The following is a 21,749-nucleotide window of genomic DNA, read 5'->3' as shown; positions in this document are numbered from 1 at the left end:
GTCACTCCTAATCGCTAAATCCCATGAAATCTTATACGTCTAGTCTCTTACATGAATGAGCTAAATAATATTATTTAATATTTTACGGTAATGTGTTAATAATTTCACACATAAGTCGCTTCTGAGTATAAGTCGCACCCCCGTCCAAACTATGAAAAAAACTGAGACTTATAGTCCAAAAAATACGGTGTCTTTGTTTGTGTCTCATGAAAACTGTTTGCTTTATGGCCGTCAGCGAAGAAAAACCCATAAATTAGCCGCACCGTTTTACTTGCCGCAGTGTTTAAAGTGTAGGAAAAAAGTAGTGTCCGATAGTCCAGAATTTACGGCAAGTCTCCTAATTGTCAATATATTTACACTAAGTTTGGATTTTTGGCAGAAAAATCTTTATTCGTCATCTTCATGTGCATCCGTCTCTGTCTGCTTGTGTAAAAAAAAAGAAAAGAATCAATACCGATAAAAAAAAAAAAAAAAGGGCCGATACCAATAAAAAAAAAAAAAGGCAGATACCGATAAACGTCCAAATGACAAATATCGGCGCCGATAATCGGTCGATCTCTAATGGAGACACTTGATAAATTCATACTATAGTAGGAAACACAAGAAACCGAAAGGAATATATAAACCAAGGGTGCCCATTACGTCGACGTCAAGCTACCGGTCGATCGTGGAGGGTGTGTCAGTCGATCGCCAGCCAGGCATTAAAAAAATAGACCTAAAAATTAGCGAACATCAATCTTCACCAAGACATCACTTTTGTCATTTGATTGACATTCTCAGTACCCGAGGGTCTTGTGAGATGACACTGGCTGCTACCAGATCATTATTAAGGAAAAATGACCGACAGGAAGGCGAGAAACACTTTTTATTTCAACAGACTCTCGCGCCGTACCTGCCGTCAAAACTCTAAAGACCGACCGCACAGTTCGTGTCTTCACAATAAAAGCCCTGCTTCATCCTGTCTGCGCTAACAAAATAAGAGTCTCAGAAAGCTACCGCACACAAGCTAGCAAGCTACGGAGTTTGCCGCAAATGTATTTCTTGTAAAGTATAAAAAGGAATATGGAAGCTGGACAAATAAGATGCCAAAAACCAACCACTTTCATGTAGTACTGGACAGAAAGGAGGACTTTTTTTTCTCCCCCAATTGAATATTCTTGTCTTCATGAAAGAAAGGAATCTATATGTGTTAAACATGCTTGTATTATCATTAAACACATTTAACTTGTTAACGCCTCTTTCATAAATACATAAATATTAATTATAAATATGAATGAGGTAGATCCCCTCGACTTGGACAATTGAAAAGTAGCTCGCCTGCAGAAAAGGTGTGAGCACCACTGATATAAACAATCACTCAGACTGCCAAGGTGGATACTTGGCTCCTTTATGAACCCTGACACTAAATATGTCTGACATGTCATCCTCCTTCAGGGCTAATGTTACAATATTATTCCTGGCTCCTGATAAGAGGAACACAACAAACTGAAGCTCAAACTTCACCAGGCTCTTTTTTTAATATACCACCACCAAGGAGGTTTTCTCCTGTTGATTGGTCGCTTTACACATATACAACTACCGAAAATGCAATTTTTTTTCTTACGCTTTGAACTGGGCTTCACGGTGGCAGAGGGGTTAGTGCATCTGCCTCACAATACGAAGGTCCTGAGTAGTCTTGGGTTCAATCCCGGGCTTGGGATCTTTCTGTGTGGAGTTTGCATGTTGTCCCCGTGACTGCGTGGGTTCCCTCCGGGTACTCCGGCTTCCTCCCACCTCCAAAGACATGCACCTGGGGATAAGTTGATTGGCAACACTAAATTGGCCCTACCTAGTGTGTGAATGTTGTCTGTCTATCGGTGTTGGCCCTGCGATGAGGTGGCAACTTGTCCAGGGTGTACCCCGCCTTCCGCCCGATTGTAGCTGAGATAGGCTCCAGCGCCCCCCCGTGACCCCAAAGGGAATAAGCGGTAGAAAATGGATGGATGGATGGATACGCTTTGAACTCTGGGGCCTATAAAACAGTGCAGCTCATTCATGGATTTTTCTTCGCTGACATCATAATACGTGTATATATAATACACACACACATATATATATATATATATATATATATAATTTTTAAAACCAACCAAATACACTGCAGTGTCCTCCTATTGACTGCTTCAAAACCGGAAGTAGAATTCCTTTCAGCCGTCCATAGCGTTTAAACAAGACCAAGTGGAAGGCATTGGTCATTTACCGTTAATTCCAGACAATAAACCGCTACTTTTTTCCTACATTTCGAACCCTGCGGCAAATAGTTAAAAACAAACAAACAAATACACTGAAAAGGTGTGTTATTGTTTGTGCTATGGCACCATCTTATGGACAAATTCGCTCACTCCAGGTGCGGTAGTGTCCTTCTAAATGGTGCTTTCAACCGTCCATAGCATTTTTACTCGTATGGATTCTTCATTCATCACTCAAAGCTACGTTTGTAAGTTTTACAATATAACTAAAACAGTTCATACTTACTAAAGCGTCTCATGTGTGATATCTGAAGGAGTGTTTTCACGCATATTTGTACAGGCTATCGCATAGTAATGAAGCTAGCAATGTTAGCATTAGCTAATATGTTATTATTAACTTACAATGGCATTCTTTATGTATTGTTTCAGTTTGACAAATTCCTCAGTAAATTCACCAAAACGTCACCGTGGAGTTATTGAGTCTCTTTAGCTGATTGGAGAGCTAGCTTGCGCAGCCAGTGGGTCCATGACAATGACTTCTGTTTTGTTTGATCAGCCGATTTACTGCCGTGTTACAGACACCGTTTGGAAACAATTAAGGTATGTAAATTAACATTTACAGAATCTTTCTGTGTAAATAACTAATTTCACAACGTATATATCTGCAGCTTATAGTCCGTTACCGTTAATATATGGGAGAACAAATTCTGCTAAAATTTAGTGGGTGCAGCTTTTGTACCGGTGCTCTATAGTCCAGAAAAGACGGGAGATTGGAACATTCGACTTCATGGCAAAGACTACTTCCAACACACCATAGCCTTTACACTACTGCCATTTAGTGTCTTGGAATTGCAACTGCATGCGAAGTAGCAAATATTATACTTGCAAATGAGACTCAGAAGTGGAGAGAATCAAGATGTAACAACTGGACAGCACATTTATCATATTACTGTTAAATGTTCAAATATATTGTTTTACTCAACAAATGAAGGTAAATGACCACATGAACACACACAAAAGTAGAGGAAATTGGTACAATTGAGGTTTGTTTCTACATGGAAGCTCCTCCTCCAGCCTTGCACAAAAACAAACCTCACTCTCTGGAGGTGCAGCTCTAAAAGGTTGCAATTGATGGAGTTTTAGACTCCGACAATGTATTTTTGTCCCCAGCAGGACTCTTAAAGCCAAAGCCAAGGTCTAATCCTGCCAAGTTGGGACTGTCAGGCGTGAATCTTCTCTCAGACTCAGCGCTATTCTATAAATATTACTGCTCATAAAGTGCATTACAAACCGGCTTAAGAACGGGAGCCGTAGAGACGCGCAGGCAGAGACATGTCACGTGCGCCGCGTTGTTGGCGATGAGAAAATAATCACGGAGTGGCGGCGAGGAGAAGTGAAACCTCCTTGCGCAACTAAATTAGCAGAGGGATCACGTTGGGGCCCAAGTGCAGGCATCAGCAAGTTGACAGCCAATGGCGTCACTGACAGAGCAGTCATTACAGAAACGTGAAAACAGTATCAGTGCTTTTTTATCCGTCGCCATGACAACAGCATAGGGCATTAGAATTACAAGAAAGGACTAAAGCGCCTTTTAAACTTGACCATGAATGGACGTACACTTTGCTGCGGCAGAAACATTGTAACAAAACACGGGGTGTCCCGATCCCAACCAATATTCTTCTAATATCAGCAAAAAAACAAGTGTGGAATGATATCATGTCGGATGGGAAATGTGTGATATCAGGTGCAATACAAGCAATCCTGCAGCGTGTTGACTTGTGTACAGCCAGTTAACAACAACGCTGCTCTTTTCTTCTATTTTAGTCAAATCTTTTACAAAAGGTAAACATGGTAGGCTATAAGCTACTCGTAGATAGCAGCTACACAACAACTAAGCACAAAATAGCACATAAAGTAGACATATATAATAGTAATTGAACAATATTGCAGTTTGAAACATCACATTTGTCAAAATAGACAAGTGGCAAATATTATAGTTGCATATTACTTACACATACAAAGTCTCCAGGGAAGAGGTGTATTAGAAAATATCGAGTAACAATCGTGTCCGCATTGTCATTGAACTTAATGCGTTACGAGTTAAACTTCATGAATTATTGTGGCCAATTATCACTCCACTTCAACGTAAAGACAGCATAAGTCCATTGCAGACTGTCAATAATAAATAGGTTTTTGTTTTTTCATACCTACCATTGTTTTTTGTTTGACTCAATTCACTTAATCAAACATTTTCTAACATTCCACTAGGGTTGTACGGTACACCGCTACTAATAAAGTATCGTCGTATTAATGAATTAAAAAGGGTACAGCACTGCCTCTGAAAAATGCACACACACACACACACACACACACACACACACACACACACACACACACACACACACACACACACACACACACACACACACACACACACACACACACACACACACACACACACACACACACACACACACACACACACACACACACACACACACACACACACACACACACACACACACACACACACACACACACACACACACACACACACACACACACACACACACACACACACACACACACACACACACACACACACACACACACACACACACACACACACACACACACACACACACACACACACACACACACACACACACACACACACACACACACACACACACACACACACACACACACACACTGTGGTCCAGACCTGTCTCCCATTGTAAATGTGTGGCGCAATTTCAAGCCTAAAATACCACAACAGAGACCCCGGACTGTTGAACAACTTAAGCTGTACATCAAGCAAGAATGGGAAATAATTCCACCTGAGAAGCTTCAAAAATTGGTCTCCTCGGTTCCCAAATGTTTACAGAGTGTTGTTAAAAGGAAAGGCCATGTAACACAGTGGTAAAAATGCCCCTGTGACAACTTTTTTGCAATGTGTTGCTGCCATTAAATTCTAAGTTAATGATTATTTGCACAAAAAAAAAAGTTTCTCAGTTCGAACATTAAATATCTTGTCCTTGTCCTTGTCCCTGTCATTTATTTTAACAATTTCTGAAAATTCTGAATCCATTTAATATGGAGAAATAAGAATCGGATATTCCTGGTCATATCGTATTGAATCCATATCGTTATCGGCCAATACTCAAGGCTCCAATATCTGTATGGTGTTGGAAGTGACAAAGTTGTATCAAGACACACCTAATAGAGTCATAAACACGACAATTACAATGTGATAAGCCATCTTTGATTGGGCAATAAAGTACTTGGACATGCGTGCATGGAACACTTCCTGTTTTCAGAAATCAGTAAGGGCAGGTTTTCTAATTTATTGTCAAATATTTGCATTTTTTGGCTCCAAGATGAAAACAAACTCATTTCAGTTTCCAGTTTTGCTATTTCGTTTAAAGCCGAAATTTGCCGGGGGAGCAAAGCATCAGTCGTGAGTAAAAGTGATCATTATCTCCGGCTGGAAGGCAGAACACCTGTGAGGACTTCCCACACCTCTCCTTAGATCTCAAGCCTTTTTCGCAGCTAAAAGCGAGAGTCAGGTTTCCGGTGAACGTTACTAGCCGTTGCCACGGGGTGGGATGGATTAGGGCGCGGCTGTGGTATTTTGCGCCATGACAGACACGCCGAGAGCGTTTTTGTTTGTGGCGGTCAGGTTGAGTCACGCCTCACACCGCTTGCTCGAGTTTGAGCATCAGAGTCAACAGTCAAAACGTAGCAGTCAAAAGTTGCTGTTGAATGAGAAGGTGTCTCTACACTTTTGACTGCTCAGATTTCTGCAACAATGGAGAGCAACTATGATGCATAAAGCTCGCAGTGATTCTGAAGCTGGGCCTAGACCAGGGCTGTCCAAATTTTTTGACTTGGGGGCCGCATTGGGCTAAAAAACTTTGGCCTGGGGGCCAAAAACCGACATTTTATGTATATATATATATATATATATATATATATATATATATATACACACACACACACACACACACACAAGACTCTGTCATCAATGTCTTTATGGACCTTGCTTTGAGCACTGGTGCACAGTCATGTTGGAAGAAGAAGGGGCCCGCTCCAAACTGTTCCCACAAGGTTGTGGGCATGGAATTGTCCAAAATGTTTTGGTATCCTGGAGCATTCAAATTTCCTTTCACTGGAACTAAGGGGCCAAGCCCAACTACTGAAAAACAACTCCACACCATAATTCCTCCTCCACCAAATGTCACACTCGGCACAATGCAGTCCGAAATGTACCGTTTTCCTGGCAACCTCCAAACCCAGACTTGTCCACCAGATTGCCAAATGGAAAAGCGTGATTTATCACTCCAGAGAACACGTCTCCACTGCTTTAGAGTCCAGTGGTGACGTGCTTTACACCACTGCATCCAACGCTTTGCATTGGACTGGGTGATGTATGGCTGAGATGCAGCTGCTCGGCCATGGAAACTCATTTCATGAAGCTCTCTGCGTACTGTACGTGGGCTAATTGGAAGGTCACATGAAGTTTGGAGCTCTGTAGCAACTCTTTGCACTATGCGCTTCAGCATTCGCTGACCCCTCTCTGTCAGTTTACGTGGCCTACCACTTCGTGGCTGACTTGCTGTTTTTCCCAAACTCTTCCATTTTCTTATAATAAAGCCGACAGTTGACTTCGGAATATTTAGAAGCGAGGACATTTCACGACTGGATTTGTTGCACAGGTGGCATCCTATGACAGTTCCACGCTGGAAATCACCGATTCCCATTCTTTCACAAATGTTTGTAGAAACAGTCTCCATGCCTAAGTGCTTGATTTTATACACCTGTGGCTGGGCCAAGTGATTAGGACACCTCATTCTGATCATTTGGATGGGTGGCCAAATACTCTTGGTAATATATATATATATATATATATATATATATATATATATATATATATACACACACACATACACACACACACATCTACATATATATGTGTGTATATATATATATATATATATACACAGTATATATATATATATGAGATTATATATACACATATATATACTGTATATACATATATCCACATATACATATTATATTATTATGATATAGAATTAATATAATAAATATTTAATTACTATAATTGGATATTAAGAAGATGTAAAAGTTTGACTCCTACCTCGTTTACTTCCGTGACGACCTTCTTAAAGTTTTGTAATCAAGCAGCTAAAATTCGGCAAATGGATAAGTGGGGAGAGTGTTTAGCATTTTTCCCATCATGCACTCTAATGGTTTTAAATGGGTGTAATTTTGAATTTTGTTATGGTGTTTGGGCGTTTTTTTTAAAACATCCACAATGTTCAGTGAGCAGATTGTGTTATGTGTGACCATGTGTGTTGACTTTTATGTTAGTTGCATTTTTTTTTTTGCACCATGAATAGGGAAGGTTGTTTGGATTGTGTCATATAAGTAAATGGTGTGCTATTATTTCTAAGTACTTTCAAGGGTTACATTGTCCACAAGATCAAATATTTGGCATTCAGACCCCGCCTGGTATTTAAGAATAATTTGAAATCATTCCGTGGTACGATGTTTTGTTCAACTCATGACGTCTCGCGGGCCAAATTGAAGATGCTGGAGGACCGTACTTGGCCCAAGGGTCAGAGTTTAGCTCATATTTTTGCAACAATGGAGAGCAACTATGATGCTTGCAGTGGTTATGTACGTGTGTCTCGACAAATGCAATAAGCCACAAAGCAAAACAAAGGAAGATGTAAAACGTGATGGCGAGCGTGTGAATGACTCTTGTGGGTGTCGCTTTTTACCAGCCGGCAGTTTAGTCATCCACATACACAGACACACACATGTTCCCGTTTATATGCAACGCACAACATGCGAGGAATGCGGCTTGGGCCAACTTTGGTGAGTTCAAAAAAAAAAGAGGGGGTGAACGTAGCTGCGACTATTTCGGGAATGTGCAAACTGTTGAGTTGACATATTTCTGCTGAACAGAAAGTAGAACTTGCACAACATGGGGAAGAAAAAGTCAACCTTATTTTAGTCCAAAGCTGCAAAAATAGCTTTTTTTTATTGTTATTCGTAGAGGATTTGAAAAAATAATATTGTTCTACCGATGCAGATACTCTCTGTAGTTGAGTAAACAAACACTCACTGCCACTGTAAGAGGAGACTTTGTAAATAAGCAGACCAGTAGTCTGGTCTGACTCTGATGGTTTTACCGTCTGAAAGGATCTTTGGGCCAGAAGCAGACATAAATACACAGATAGCCAAAGAGATAAATGGCCGTGTTAGATAACGTGGATAAGATGACTGGAACATTCTGGAGACAGACTGTCGTCCAGCACAGATAGCCAATAGTCCTGGTTGACGATCCTGCCTTCCAACACAACTGATATAAGCCACACTCACTAAATTTTAGGAAAACATTTTTCCATATATTAGCCGCACCATATATAAGTCGCAGATATATACGTTGTGAAATGAGTTATTTAGACATGTTTATTTACATATCTTAATTGTCTTAATCGTGTCTGTAACTCGGCAGTAAAACGGGATTGATCAAACAAAACAGAAGTCATCGTCATGGACCCACTAGCTGCACAAGCTAGCTCTCCAATCAGCTAAACAGACTCAATAACTCAACGGTGACGTTTTGGTGAATTTACTGAGGAATTTGTGAAATTAAAACAATACAAAAAGAATGTCGTCGTAAGTTAATGATACTAACACAGACACTCGTAAACGTGCTAGCATATTAGCTAATGCTAACGACGCTTGCTTGATTGCATTAGGTTAGCACCTACAAATATGCATGAAAACACTCCTACAGACGGTTTAGGAAGTATGAACAGTTTTAGTTATTTTGTGAAACTTACAAACGTTACTTCGAGTGATGAATGAAGAATCCATATGAGTAGAACGCTATGGATGGCTAGAAAACAGAACGGCACTTTTACTTCCAGTGGAAAGTACCAAATAGAAGTGCAGTGAGCTAACTTTTCCATAAGATGACGCCATAGCACAAACAAACACACATTTTCAGTGTACTTGATTGTTGTTGTTTTTTTAACTAGGTGTAGGGAAAAAAATAGCGGTTTATTGTCCGGAATTAACGGCAAATGGAGCCTTCCACTTGGTCTTGTTCAACAATCAAGCACAATCAAGTGCAATCAAGTTTGATTCCAAACGTCTATGTTAATTTGTTTACATTGTCAAACAGCTTTGATTGTTCAATCCAAAGGACAGTCGATAGATAGATAGATAGATAGATAGATAGATAGATAGATAGATAGATAGATAGATAGATAGATAGATAGAACTTTGATTCCTTCAGGAAAATTAAAAAGTGGATGTAATAAAAATAATAATGAAATATAATACTAGCGGATTCAAGAGGGCACCACACCCCAGCCAAGGTTCAAACATTCACACACAGATGCTAAACAGGATTTTCCAGGCTGCATTTATACTTGATGCTAAACCTGGAATCTAGCTCAGATCTGAATGGAACATGGTTTGATATCAGCGACAGGAATCATGTTAGCAGGGGTTCAATTATTCTTACACTTGTATCACTCGGGTTGGGTACAGAATGTCTTTTTTTTTTTTTGGCACCGACCTAATCCAGCCGGTCTTACCGGGCACCGATTAATGTAAAATTAAACGGTCGGTTGCGATTACTTCACTGCAGCAGCACTGACAGCGGACTCGGCCAGACAACCTCGAGGTAATGTTGCCATTTTCAATACCATCAAAGCAATTGACTTTAAAAAAAAAAAAAAATAAAGGCTCCACTTTTCCAACAGTTTGACTTGAGAATGGGTATTTCAGAATTCCTGGAATTTCAGGAAAACCGGGAATTTGTACGGCAAAAAAAAAAAGGGAAATTTGTTTTCCAACTAAGAGGAATGTTTTAAGGGTGCAATGGTTGGAATTGGTTGAGAAATGTGGACTGCGAAAACTTTCCAGAAAGAGGTGAAAACAGGGCTTTGGAAAAATGGGAATTCTGGGAAAAGGAAAACATGTTTTGCGTTCGATATCAGAAGAGTAGTGGATGTTTGAAAGGTTGGAATCGGGTAAAAAGAAATGGCGCACAATTTAGATAATTTTAGGCATCGTAGAACTATTATTGTACAACTAAGATGTCTATTAATTTGAATGGGAGTTTACTGGAAATTTGGGGAAAACCTGGATTTAAAAAAAAATATTGATACAAGCACAATTGTCCTAGATCAGGGGTCGGCCACCCGCGGCTCCAGAGCCGCATGCGGCTCTTTGATCACTCTGATGCGGCTCAGCTGTATACTTGCCGACCCACCCCGATTTTCCCAGGAGACTTCCGGAATTCAGTATTTATTTATTCTACGATTTTCACCCTTACAATAATAATAAGGGCGTGCCATGATGGTATAGCATTTAGCACCCTCTACAATCTGTACAAACAGCGTGCCAGCCCAACCTCTTGTTATATGCATCTTCTGCTTACACACGTAAGTTACAGCAAGGCATACTTGGTCAACAGTCACACAGGTTACACTGACGGTGGCCATATAAAACAACTTTAACACTCTTACTAATAATGCGCCACACTTTGAACCAAAACCAAACAAGAATGACAAACACATTTCGGGAGAACATCTGCACCTTAACACAACATAAACACAACAGAACAAATACCCAGAATCCCATGCAGCCCTGACTCTTCCGGGCTACATTATACACCCCCGCTACCACCAAACCCCACCCCCACCCCAACCCTGCTCCCTCACACATCAACCCCCCCCCCCCCCCCCCACCCCCCTCTGTGCGTCGGTTGAGGTGGGCGGGGTTTGGTAGCGGGGGTGTATAATGTAGCCCGGAAGAGTTAGGGCTGCATGGGATTCTGGGTATTTGTTCTGTTGTGTTTATGTTGTGTTACGGTGCAGATGTTCTCCCGAAATGTGTTTGTCATTCTTGTTTGGTGTGCGTTCACAGTGTGGCGCATTATTAGTAAGAGTGTTAAAGTTTTTTATACCGCCCACCGTCAGTGTGACCTGTGTGGTTGTTGACCAAGTATGCATTGCTGTCACTTACGTGAGCAAGCAGAAGCCCCATACAACGTGTGGCTGGGCCGGCACGCTGGTTGTAGTGGGCGCTAAATGCTGTACCATCACGGCACGTTCGAGAGAATAGTTGCCCTGAAATTCGTAGACTGCCGGAAAAATCGGGAGGGTTAACAAGTATGACGCTGTCAAGCGCCATTCATATAAAACCCGCGGGCCGCACTAACATTCAATTTTCATATGAAGGTGTGGGCCGCTTGTTTAAGACCCTTGGTTTATACATAACACAAAGCAAAAAAAAAACAACTTTGTATGCAGTGTTATTTCATTTTAAATTTCAAAAGATTTTTGTGGCTCCCATTGTTTTCTTTAATTTGTGAAACTGGTCAAAATGGCTCTTTGACTGGTAAAAGGTTGCCGACCCCTGTCCTAGATGATATGAATGGGTTGCTGTTGGAATTTTTGAATGGGTTGAAAAAAGTTGACGTAACCGTTTGACTTGAGAATGGGTATTTCAGAATTCCTGGAATTTCGGGAAAACCGTGAATTTCTACGGAGAAAAAAAAGGAACATTTGTTGTTTCAACTAAGGAATGTTTTGAAGGTGCAATGGTTGGAATTGGTGGAGAAATGTTGACTGTGAAAACTTTCCAGGAAGAGGTGAACAATATGGCTGTGGAAAACCGTGAATTCTGGAAATTCCTGGAATTTTTTTGAACTTGGAAAATGGTAGTTTGATTGTCCAAGGTGAGTGGAGTGTGTGAATGGTGGAACAGTTCAAATCGGTACATGTGGGAATTGTGCATTTTTTAAAAATGGCACATTCGTTTTTTGTTTAAATTAGATTTTTTTATTGCAATGATATTTATTAACACACACAAAAGTATGGAAAAATGGTATCGGTGAGTAGCATTTCAATTGTGAACGGCAGCCATCCCTATGTGCCACAGCTAAGATGTTGCAGAAAACGTGGGTTTACTGTATGTTTGACCCTTGAACGGACAATTTCTCGTTGTCATGGTAAGAAATGTTGAAATCGGAGATGGAAAAATTGTGTTTACGATTATTAGGACCTCGTTAGGACCAAGGTGTATCGGACTGTTAACATTTAATGGCCCCAAACATCTGCGTGTGCTTTCCGCAGACCAAAGCAAAGTTCTGTTGGCGCGGCATAAATAGAGGCAGGCATTGTGTGGGTGTGTGCCAGGGCCTAACTGGCACAAAGCAGCCTCTGTGGTTGGACAGGGGGTGAGCGGTGGCTTGGGGCTGAGTCAGTGTGCCAGGAGAACCCCAAGTTTGGGACTGCATGTATTCAGGTCATGTAAAGAAGCAGGACAGTGTGTTGCACAGTCTTACATAAGTGACATCACTAATCTGTAATGTTTGGATGTTTTAGGGCCGGTGGAAATGCTGGAAAATGTATCAGACCAAACCTGAACCGAGTGGGACTGTGAATCTGAACCTGAAATCACAGTCCAAAAAACAATGGATAACTAACTTGTAGTGTTGTACGGTATATCGGTACTAGTATAGTATCACAGTACTAATGAATCAAAAAAGGTACTATACTCTGTTTGAAAAGTACCGGTTCCCCCTTATTTTTATTTTTTTTAAACGGGCATGACGGCGCGTTGTCACGTCATGACATTGCTGGTTTTACAAGCAGAGGAGCATGTTCGCCAGCGCGCACACACGGAGTACTTACAAGCAGACAGTGATAGAGAGAAAAGGACGCATTTTGGTCTAAAGATAAAGGTGAAGTTATAACACTGAAACGCTCTCAGGAAGAGGTGCTTTAAGACATGGCTAGCTAGTTAGCAGCTAACATCCATTCGCAGTTAGCAGTGTTTTAGCTACTTTTAAATTACTAATCCTGGCCTCCATTGCGACAAATAAATTATGTTTCTTACACGTACCATTATCACTGGAGGACAAGGAATAGCTAACCATACTAAATACAATATCGCATTTAGTCGATACTATGATGATTACATCGATATTTTTTATCATCACAAAATCTTTTTTAGTTTTTAAAAAATTCGTATTATGTTTATAAACTCAGGAAATATGTCCCTGGACACATGAGGACTTTGAATATGACCAATGTATGATCCTGTAACTACCTGGTATCGGATCGATACCTAAATGTGTGGTATCATACAAAACTAATGTAAAGTATCAAACAACAGAAGAATAAGTGATTATTACATTTTAACAGAAGTGTAGATAGAACATGTTGAAACAGAAAATAACCAGATATTAACAGTAAATGAACAATTAAGATTAATAATCAATTTTTAGTGTTTCCCTCATAATGTTGACAAAATAATAGAATGATAAATGACACAATATGTTACTGCATACATCAGCAGACTACTTAGGAATCTTTGTTTGTTTACTTACTACTAAAAGACAAGTTGTCTAGTATGTTCACTATTTTACTTAAGGACTAAATTGCAATAAGAAACTTGTTTAATGTACTTTAAAAACATTTCAATTTTTTGTTTCATCTGACATCACATGGACAAAGATAAGACCTTTTGGAGGAAAGTTCTTTGGTCAGATGAAATAAAAATTGAGCTGTTTGGTCACAATACCCGGCAATATGTTTAGAGGAGAAAAGGTGAGGCCTTTAATCCCAGGAACACCAATCCTACCGTCAAGCATGATGGTGGGAGTATTATGTTCTGGGTCTTTTTTGGTGCCAATGGAACTGGTGCTTTCCAGAGAGCACATGGCACAATGAAAAAGGAGGATTACCTCCAAATTCTTCAGGACAACCTAAAATCATCAGCCCAGAGGTTGGGTCTTGGGCGCAGTTGGCTGTTCCAACAGGACAATGACCCCAAACACACGTCAAAAGTGGTAATGGAATGGCTAAATCAGGCTAGAAAATAGGTTTTAGAATGGCCTTCCCAAAGTCCTGACTTAAACATGTGGCCAATGCTGAAGAAACAAGTACATGTCAGAAAACAATCAAATTTAGCTGAACTGCACCAATTTTGTCAAAAGGAGTGGTCAAAAACTCAACCAGAAGCTTCCCAGAAGCTTGTGGATGGCAACCAAAAGCGCCTTATTGCAGTGAAACTTGCCAAGGGACGTGTAAGCAAATATTAACATTGCTGTACGTATACTTTTGACCCAGCAGATTTGGTCACATTTTCAGTAGACCCATAATAAATTCATAAAAGAACCAAACTTCATGAATATTTTTTGTGACCAACAAGTATGTGTTCCAATCACTCTATCACAAAAAATAAGAGTTGTAGAAATTATGGGAAACTCAAGACAGCCATGACATTACGGTATGTTCTTTACAAGTGTATGTAAACTTTTGACCACAACTGTATATATATGTGTACATGTTATTATAATAATAATACCCCTACCTTGTTTGCTTCTGTGACAACCTTCTCAAAGTTTTTAGACTAACCAGAAATATCAAGCAACTCAAATGTGCCAAATATGGATAAGTGTGGGGAGAGTGTTTTGCATTTTTCCCATCATCCCTTGTAGTGGATTTAAATTAGTAAATTTAGATTTTTTTTTTATGTTGATTGGACGTTTTGAATAATATCCACAAATGTTTGTTGACATTATTGTGCTGGATTTTTTTTTTCCTGTACCATGACCAGGGAAGGTTGTTTGGATTGGGTCATATAAGTAAATGCTGTGTAAGTGTTTCACATTGCTGTACAATTAATGGCCACTGACTTGAGTTACTTTCGTTGACCGCCAGATGTTGACAAAATAGCAGCTATCAGACCACTGACAATTAGTATATCATGAAAACACAGCGTACGGCCAAATTCTTTATTGGACTCATGTCGTCTCACGGGCCAAAATGAAGACGCCGGCAGGCCGTAGTTTGGACATCCCTGCTCTAATCCTCCAGTGATAATGTAGCTAAAAGTAACTTTTTTTTCTGCCATGGTGGTGAGTATTATACCTCAGAAGCGGCTTGGCGCCGTGGCTAAATGACGCATTCGTTTCAGCTTACTGTGAAATCGGAGCCGATGTTCTGGAAAGACATGCACCCTGCTGGAACTCATGCACCTCCTGCGTGTGTGCAACAAGGAATATGGAAGTATAATTGTGTTAAGGCAAATAACTCCCCCACCCCACCCCATTGGGATCGAGACATCTCTAAACTAGGTACTTTCTCTATCAAACCAATTCCCTTACCTTATTTAACAAAACCTTAGTTAAAATCATCTAAACACCATTTTTGCAAGTCAAGCTATCGTTTTTTTTTTACCATGGTTTCAGGTATTTCTTCTTCTTAGGGTTGAGTTTCTGAGGCGTGAGCAAATGAAAACACAACAAAACCTGTTGTGACACTATAAGAGTGGGCAAATGAAGCAGGTGGACTTGGTCCTGCCTTTCTGTTCCCTGACCCTTTATACGGAACAGCCACACAAAGTTATTTAGACTGTACCACTCCGGCTCTGTAGGTGGCGGTAATGCGCATTACAAATTGAATGACCAGACTACGTTCTCTGTTGCGTAAGGTCGTCATCTGGAAGCCGGTGAAAGTGTCAATGGTCTCTCCAAAGACAACCAGCGGGTGAGAATCCACCCCCTCAGCCTTCAAAAACAAACGAGGGGTTGTTTATGTCGGCAGCTGTGCTTCTGCCTCACAGCGACCCACTGACAAAAAAACACTTCACTTCAAGCCGGGCCAGCATCATCATGGCCACTAGAGAAAAGTTCTGTTTTACATGTCATCACAATGAACTGTAATAATTAACAATACATCACGGTAAGGCTGAAAACTGTATCACCATAAAAGTGTTTTATATGAACAATATTTTTTATGACCCATCGAAAATAAAGATGAGGAGAACAATTAATTTTCTGCAGGAAGTTACAGCAGTGCTCTAAAGGGTGAGTGTGGGGACGAGCGCCTTGCATCATTTACTACGGTCCAAAACACTGCCAAACTGTCCAGGTGACTTCTTCTCTTTTATCTTTCTCTTCTCACTCCATGCAAAGAATCAACCACGAGACGACAAGACGGCGCAACCAAACTTGATAGTTAATACTGTAACCTTGTTCTGCAACTTACGGTTTTCCCAACATAATTTTTTTTTTTAGGAACACATTTGTTATTGATCTGGACTACGTGTCTCTGGCGATATATATCAATATAATTTTATCACCCAGCCCTACGGTCATAGGATATCATGGCCAACTCCAAGTTCCGCTCTACTTGAAGTACTGTGATCTTCCTGCAATGCTCACTTTTTCGTGACAAAAGGAAACATTGTCACCCTGGCACCATTTTCCTACCTGAGCAGAGGACACCTTTGTGCCGAGCGCACGAGAAGTCGTCGCACTCGCAGAAGCTGCCGTAGATCTTGCCGAACTCGGACTCGTAGCACAAGCACTGGTTGCAGCTGCACTCGCCGCGCCCGCTGCACACCTGCTTGCCCTCGGCCTCGCGGCAGGCCGCCATGTGCCCGCTGCCCGCCTCGCCCTCCTGGCACTCGCAGCGGGCGCCCAGGTAGCCCGGATCGCACTGGCAGTTCCCGCACTTGTATGTACCTGTGCCAGGACCGATAGCAAACATTAGACAGATATTACACTTAAACAACTTTTGTAGCGCCAACCCTGATGGTTGTGGATGACATGCTAGCAATAATGTAATACAAATGTTTATTATAATCATTAGTAGGCATGTTCCCATCAGGGTGTTATGCTGCCGATTCCGATGTAAAAAAAAAAACGGTTAATTTGTGGGAAAGAAGTTGTCATTATATAAGAATTATGCATTGGAGGAATATTTTGAGAAAAGAAGGTTTATGCCATTTTACATTATTCAAGTATTGTGAAAAAATATTGTAGAAAAAAGTAAAAACATTTTTACAAAAAAGTTATTTACTGTAAATATTTTTGATAAAAAGGTTAACATTTTACAAAAACAAAAACACTCAAATATAAACGTTAAAACTAAAATATCAATGGTAGTTTTGCAAAAAGGCGCTTGAATATGGACTTCATAAAAAATAGTACTTCTAATCAGATCAGAGATATTGACAACTACTATAATCTACAGTCCTACAGCAACCAGAAATGTCCGACGCTTCCCTCTAAACATTCAAACCCCTCCCCCTAATCTGAGCATTCGAGTAGTCCACCACATTCCCATGTAATGGCTGCATTTACAAAAGAAAGGTAGCCAGCCGATTGTCAGTTGTTGAGTGGTAAATTTCAAACAAACAGCCTTTTGGCTGCCTTCTGGCAATTGCAGTGGGGTAAAAAAAACCTTGAAGTGCTAGTTTTAAGGAGTGGGACTATGCAGGACTAGCTGCAGTGTGCACAAACAACCACCAGGTAGCGTCTGTGAGCAGATAAAACTGTATCATCTCTTCAGGTCCATGTTAGGATAGGACAGACTTTTACTTAAATTACATTGTTGCACTGCATGTTTTCGCAGAATTAAAAACAAACAAAAATGAGTGATAAATACTACTATGTATAGATAAAAAAATCTAATAAAACTAAACAATTTCTTCTTCATCCACTGTAAAAGGCAATAATCAGCAATAATGATCACATCCTTTTTCACTAATTAATTAGACGAATGGGCAATTAGTTAAGTCCCACAAATGTCCTAACAAAGATGTTTTTCAACCAATCTTGATCCTTTTTCACAGGCGTGTGCTTATCAGTCCTCTAAAGGTGTGCACCAAATTCCGTGCCGATTTGGCAAAAAAAAACCTAAAGTTACTGAGGTTTTTGTAGAGCTGTGCGACAAATTTCGAGTTGGTCCAACTTGTGGAGTTTAAAAACAGCAGCATTTTTTTTTTACAAATATAATATCACAGGCAGCCTTTAGTGGCGGACAGACGGAGGAGTTACCGATGAAGCTGCAGAGGCTGCTGTTGGTCTGGGCCACCTGGGTGCATCCGCAGTCGCACTGGTAGTCCACGGCGACCCGCAGGCGGTCTTTGAAGCCCACCGGCCTGATGGTGAAACTGTGGTCGGTGCGGCGAGGAGGACAGCTCCTGGCCTCCACGCTCACGTTGAATGACACCTGCATTTAGAGGAGGCAAATATGAATCATGTTTATGTATTGGTAATCATGTCTACAGCAGTGGGGGTGTGATCTTCAGCGACAACAGTGCGTGCAAATATCGGGACATTGGGAAACTGTTTGCTGGAGGTGGACTTTCAACTTCCCGTTTGCAATATGTGAGCTCCGTCAGAATCCAAGAACTCTCACATCACATGGAGGCGACCGGACATTCCACCCCTTTGCCGCCCTTAACGAGCTAACGAGGGAATGGCGGCAATTAAATTGACTGTAAATGCGAGTCGCGAGGACGCATGGCCCCATCAGGACTGTGTCATAAGGACAAGGGCGGGGGTTTGTGGGTATCAAGAGAGGGGAAACACGCGTCAAGGTCATGTGATCAGGCCCACTGAGAAAACACACGCTACGGATAAAAGTATTGGGACACATCCCGCCTACAGAAAGTGAAGAAAATGTGGAATTATTACAGCTTTTATTTTCTAAAATGGTACAGTTTCAAATACAGTGTAAATGTACATAACTTAAAAACATAAATACCTCCCTCTATCAAAATGTAAAAATAGAGATAAGGACATAATGTAATGACAAAAAGCTGACAAGTTGATATTATTAAAGAATTTAAAAAAACTAATATTTACCTTAAGATATATGCATAACGTTTATCTATATTATTTTTATTAGACATGACATAATGGTATTACGTTCACACCAAAACACTGCTTTACCTAACAATCAGTAATCATGATTTCAATATTGATAACAAAAATCTTAATTATTACTTGGCCATAATTGGCAGCCCTAGATCTCATACCTGAACACTATTGTTTCATCTATATGGACAAAAAGTGCAGTTATGTCTTATAGCTATATATATATATATATATATATATATATATATATATATATATATATATATATATATATATATATATATATATATATATAAAAAGCAAGAAATTCCACTAATCAACCCTGATAAGGCGCACCTGTGAAGTGAAAACCCTTACAGGCGCACCTCTTGAAGCTCATCGAGAGAATGCCAAGAATGTGCAAAGCTGTAATCAGAGTAAAGGGTGGCTATTTTGAAGAAAATGCAAAAAAAAACATGTTTTCAGTTATTTCACATACATACGTATATGTATGTATATGTATATATATATATATATATATATATATATATATATATATATATATATATATATATACACACACACACACACACACACACACACACACACACACACACACACACACACACACACACACACACACACACACACACACACACACACACACACACACACACACACACACACACACACACACACACACACGCACGCACGCACACACACATCACTAAAAACTGTGCTGTTTTGGAGAGGCCAAACAACAATAAAATTGATTTCAAATGACTCCAATGGTTTAAGATTCAGGTGTTTCGGGTCACAGAACCAATTAAGCTGGTAAACTGAGGGCCGCCTACGGTATTCGAAGGACAAAGGTTCTTAAACTTGTTTACTTTGGGGCCAAACTTATCCACTTTAGAAATCGTATTCAATAATTATATATAACCTATTTAGTTTGCAACCTTGTCAAATGATATGGAACCATGTGTTGACAACACAGATTATTTAAAACATAAACCTTAGGCTTAGGTCAGGCTGATTAGAAAAAGCAAAAATACATTCACGTACAATTAAGTTGTGCTAAAATAAACTACATTAATTATGAATGTTAAACTGTCAAAACAATTTCAGTGAAAATGAAAATACAGCTTTACCAGTTTTGTCATAATTTTTGTGCTTATGAAACTTCTATGACTTTAGCTCCACACTTCTGTTTGTTTGAGATTGTCATTACTGCCACAAGTGGTGGGAAAGTGTATTACAACTGAGTACATACATTGTTTTGGTTCAGAAACAGTGTTCCAGGAAGACTGCCCAGGAGTGTTTATGAAAATGTGTCCACTAGTGAGGTCATTGAGGATGGTTCAACCACTCAGGAAAATATGTAGGCAGTGGAGTATAAACACTTCCCTGAGGAACACCACTTGGAAGGTTGTGATTTGTGCATGTTGGAAAATCCTGCAGCAGGGAGCGGAGAGTGGGTGCGTCCTAAGACACATCGGTGTGAGAAGAACGCCTGCTTGTCCACAGAATTTGGTGTTTTTGTCTGACAGTTTCGTTGCTCTTTCAGCCTACTTTTGTGTGAGGTCATTGACATGCAGCGTACCGCCCCACCGCGGGAACACATGGACGGGGTGAGCGACAACAAGAACCCGGGAAGACTTAACTGCGTCTCCTTTCACTCGCTGGCATAAAAGACTTGAACCAGTTCCATCTCCCGCTAAGTCTATTCATTGGAGCCATTCTGTAGCACTCCAGTCCCACCCTGCCCCTAAAGACTGACACGGTCGCAGGGAAACAAAGGCCATAATAGGAGCGGACAACACAGTTCCAACTACTACCAGCTTTTTCAATAGACGCCAAATCCATTTACATTTGAATCAAATCACATGGCTCAGTGAAGATCTGCAGGAACTCACAGGAGTTAGGACTCTCCAATCAATTAAAGATCTTACACAAAAAATCATCCCGAATGTTCCTAATCTTGTTCCATCAGACACGTACACCACATGTTGCTATCATTGGATCCTAACAAGTGAAGGAAAGTTACAAATTAAGTTTCATTATCTTTTTTTAAGTTTCAAGTTTTATTCGTCACATGCAGACTACACCACAGTGAAATGCTTTTTTCCATGCTCTTCGGATATTGCGTACAGTGGGATCCAAACAGTAGTTGCCGAATCCATCCATCCATCCATTTTCTACCGCTTATTTGAATAGCTCTGATGTACATTAATTACAAGACAATAAGTTGCACAATAAGTTACAGTAGTTATGGTAGAGGTATCAGTACAAGTAGAAGTACAGTAGTCAAATACAGTACCAGTATCAAGATCAAATAGTATAACACTATATACAGTATGGGAAGCAACAAATATTAAGGTGTCTATAGTTCTTTGGCAATTGAGTAGTGACAGTAGTATCAACAAAAGTAATGGAACAGTATGACTTCTTTATGACTTTTTTGACGAATGGTTAGATCAGGGGTGATCATGAATTGATTAACTTGGACCCCGACTTAAACAAGTTGAAAAACTTATTCAGGTGTTACCATTTAGTGGTCAATTGTACGGAATATGTACAGTACTGTGCAATCTACTAATAAAAGTTTCAATCAATCAATCAATTAATCAAAGTGTGCAAATTGTTTCCACTGAAACATCTCAGCCTGCATTTTCAAAACCAATTCAATTTTGTAAGTTTTTTTCAACCTTTAGTTGTCCCCTCACGTTTGATGCCAAGGACCCAGAAGGGTCTGAGTCACAAAAAATGACTATTTTTTATTTTTAAACACAGCACCCCCCGCGACCCCG

General features: G+C 40.2%; 1 protein-coding gene across 1 annotated transcript in view; it reads right to left on the bottom strand.

Moving 5' to 3' along the window:
• The window catches only part of itgb5 (integrin, beta 5), a 61,314-nt gene that overhangs the window by 11,597 nt on the left and 27,968 nt on the right, over nt 1-21,749 (bottom strand). Inside the window, exons 10-11 of the mRNA XM_061970937.2 lie at nt 18,136-18,310; nt 16,564-16,818 (exon numbers count right to left, since the gene is read on the bottom strand). Coding sequence (XP_061826921.2) covers nt 16,564-16,818; nt 18,136-18,310 — 430 coding nt within the window. The remainder of the gene's footprint in view (nt 1-16,563; nt 16,819-18,135; nt 18,311-21,749) is intronic.

This window comes from Nerophis lumbriciformis, linkage group LG13, assembly GCF_033978685.3.
Source record: "Nerophis lumbriciformis linkage group LG13, RoL_Nlum_v2.1, whole genome shotgun sequence".
Taxonomy (NCBI): Eukaryota; Metazoa; Chordata; class Actinopteri; order Syngnathiformes; family Syngnathidae; genus Nerophis; species Nerophis lumbriciformis.
Note: the sequence above shows the minus strand (reverse complement) of the source record. Positions and strands in the feature narration are given on the sequence as shown.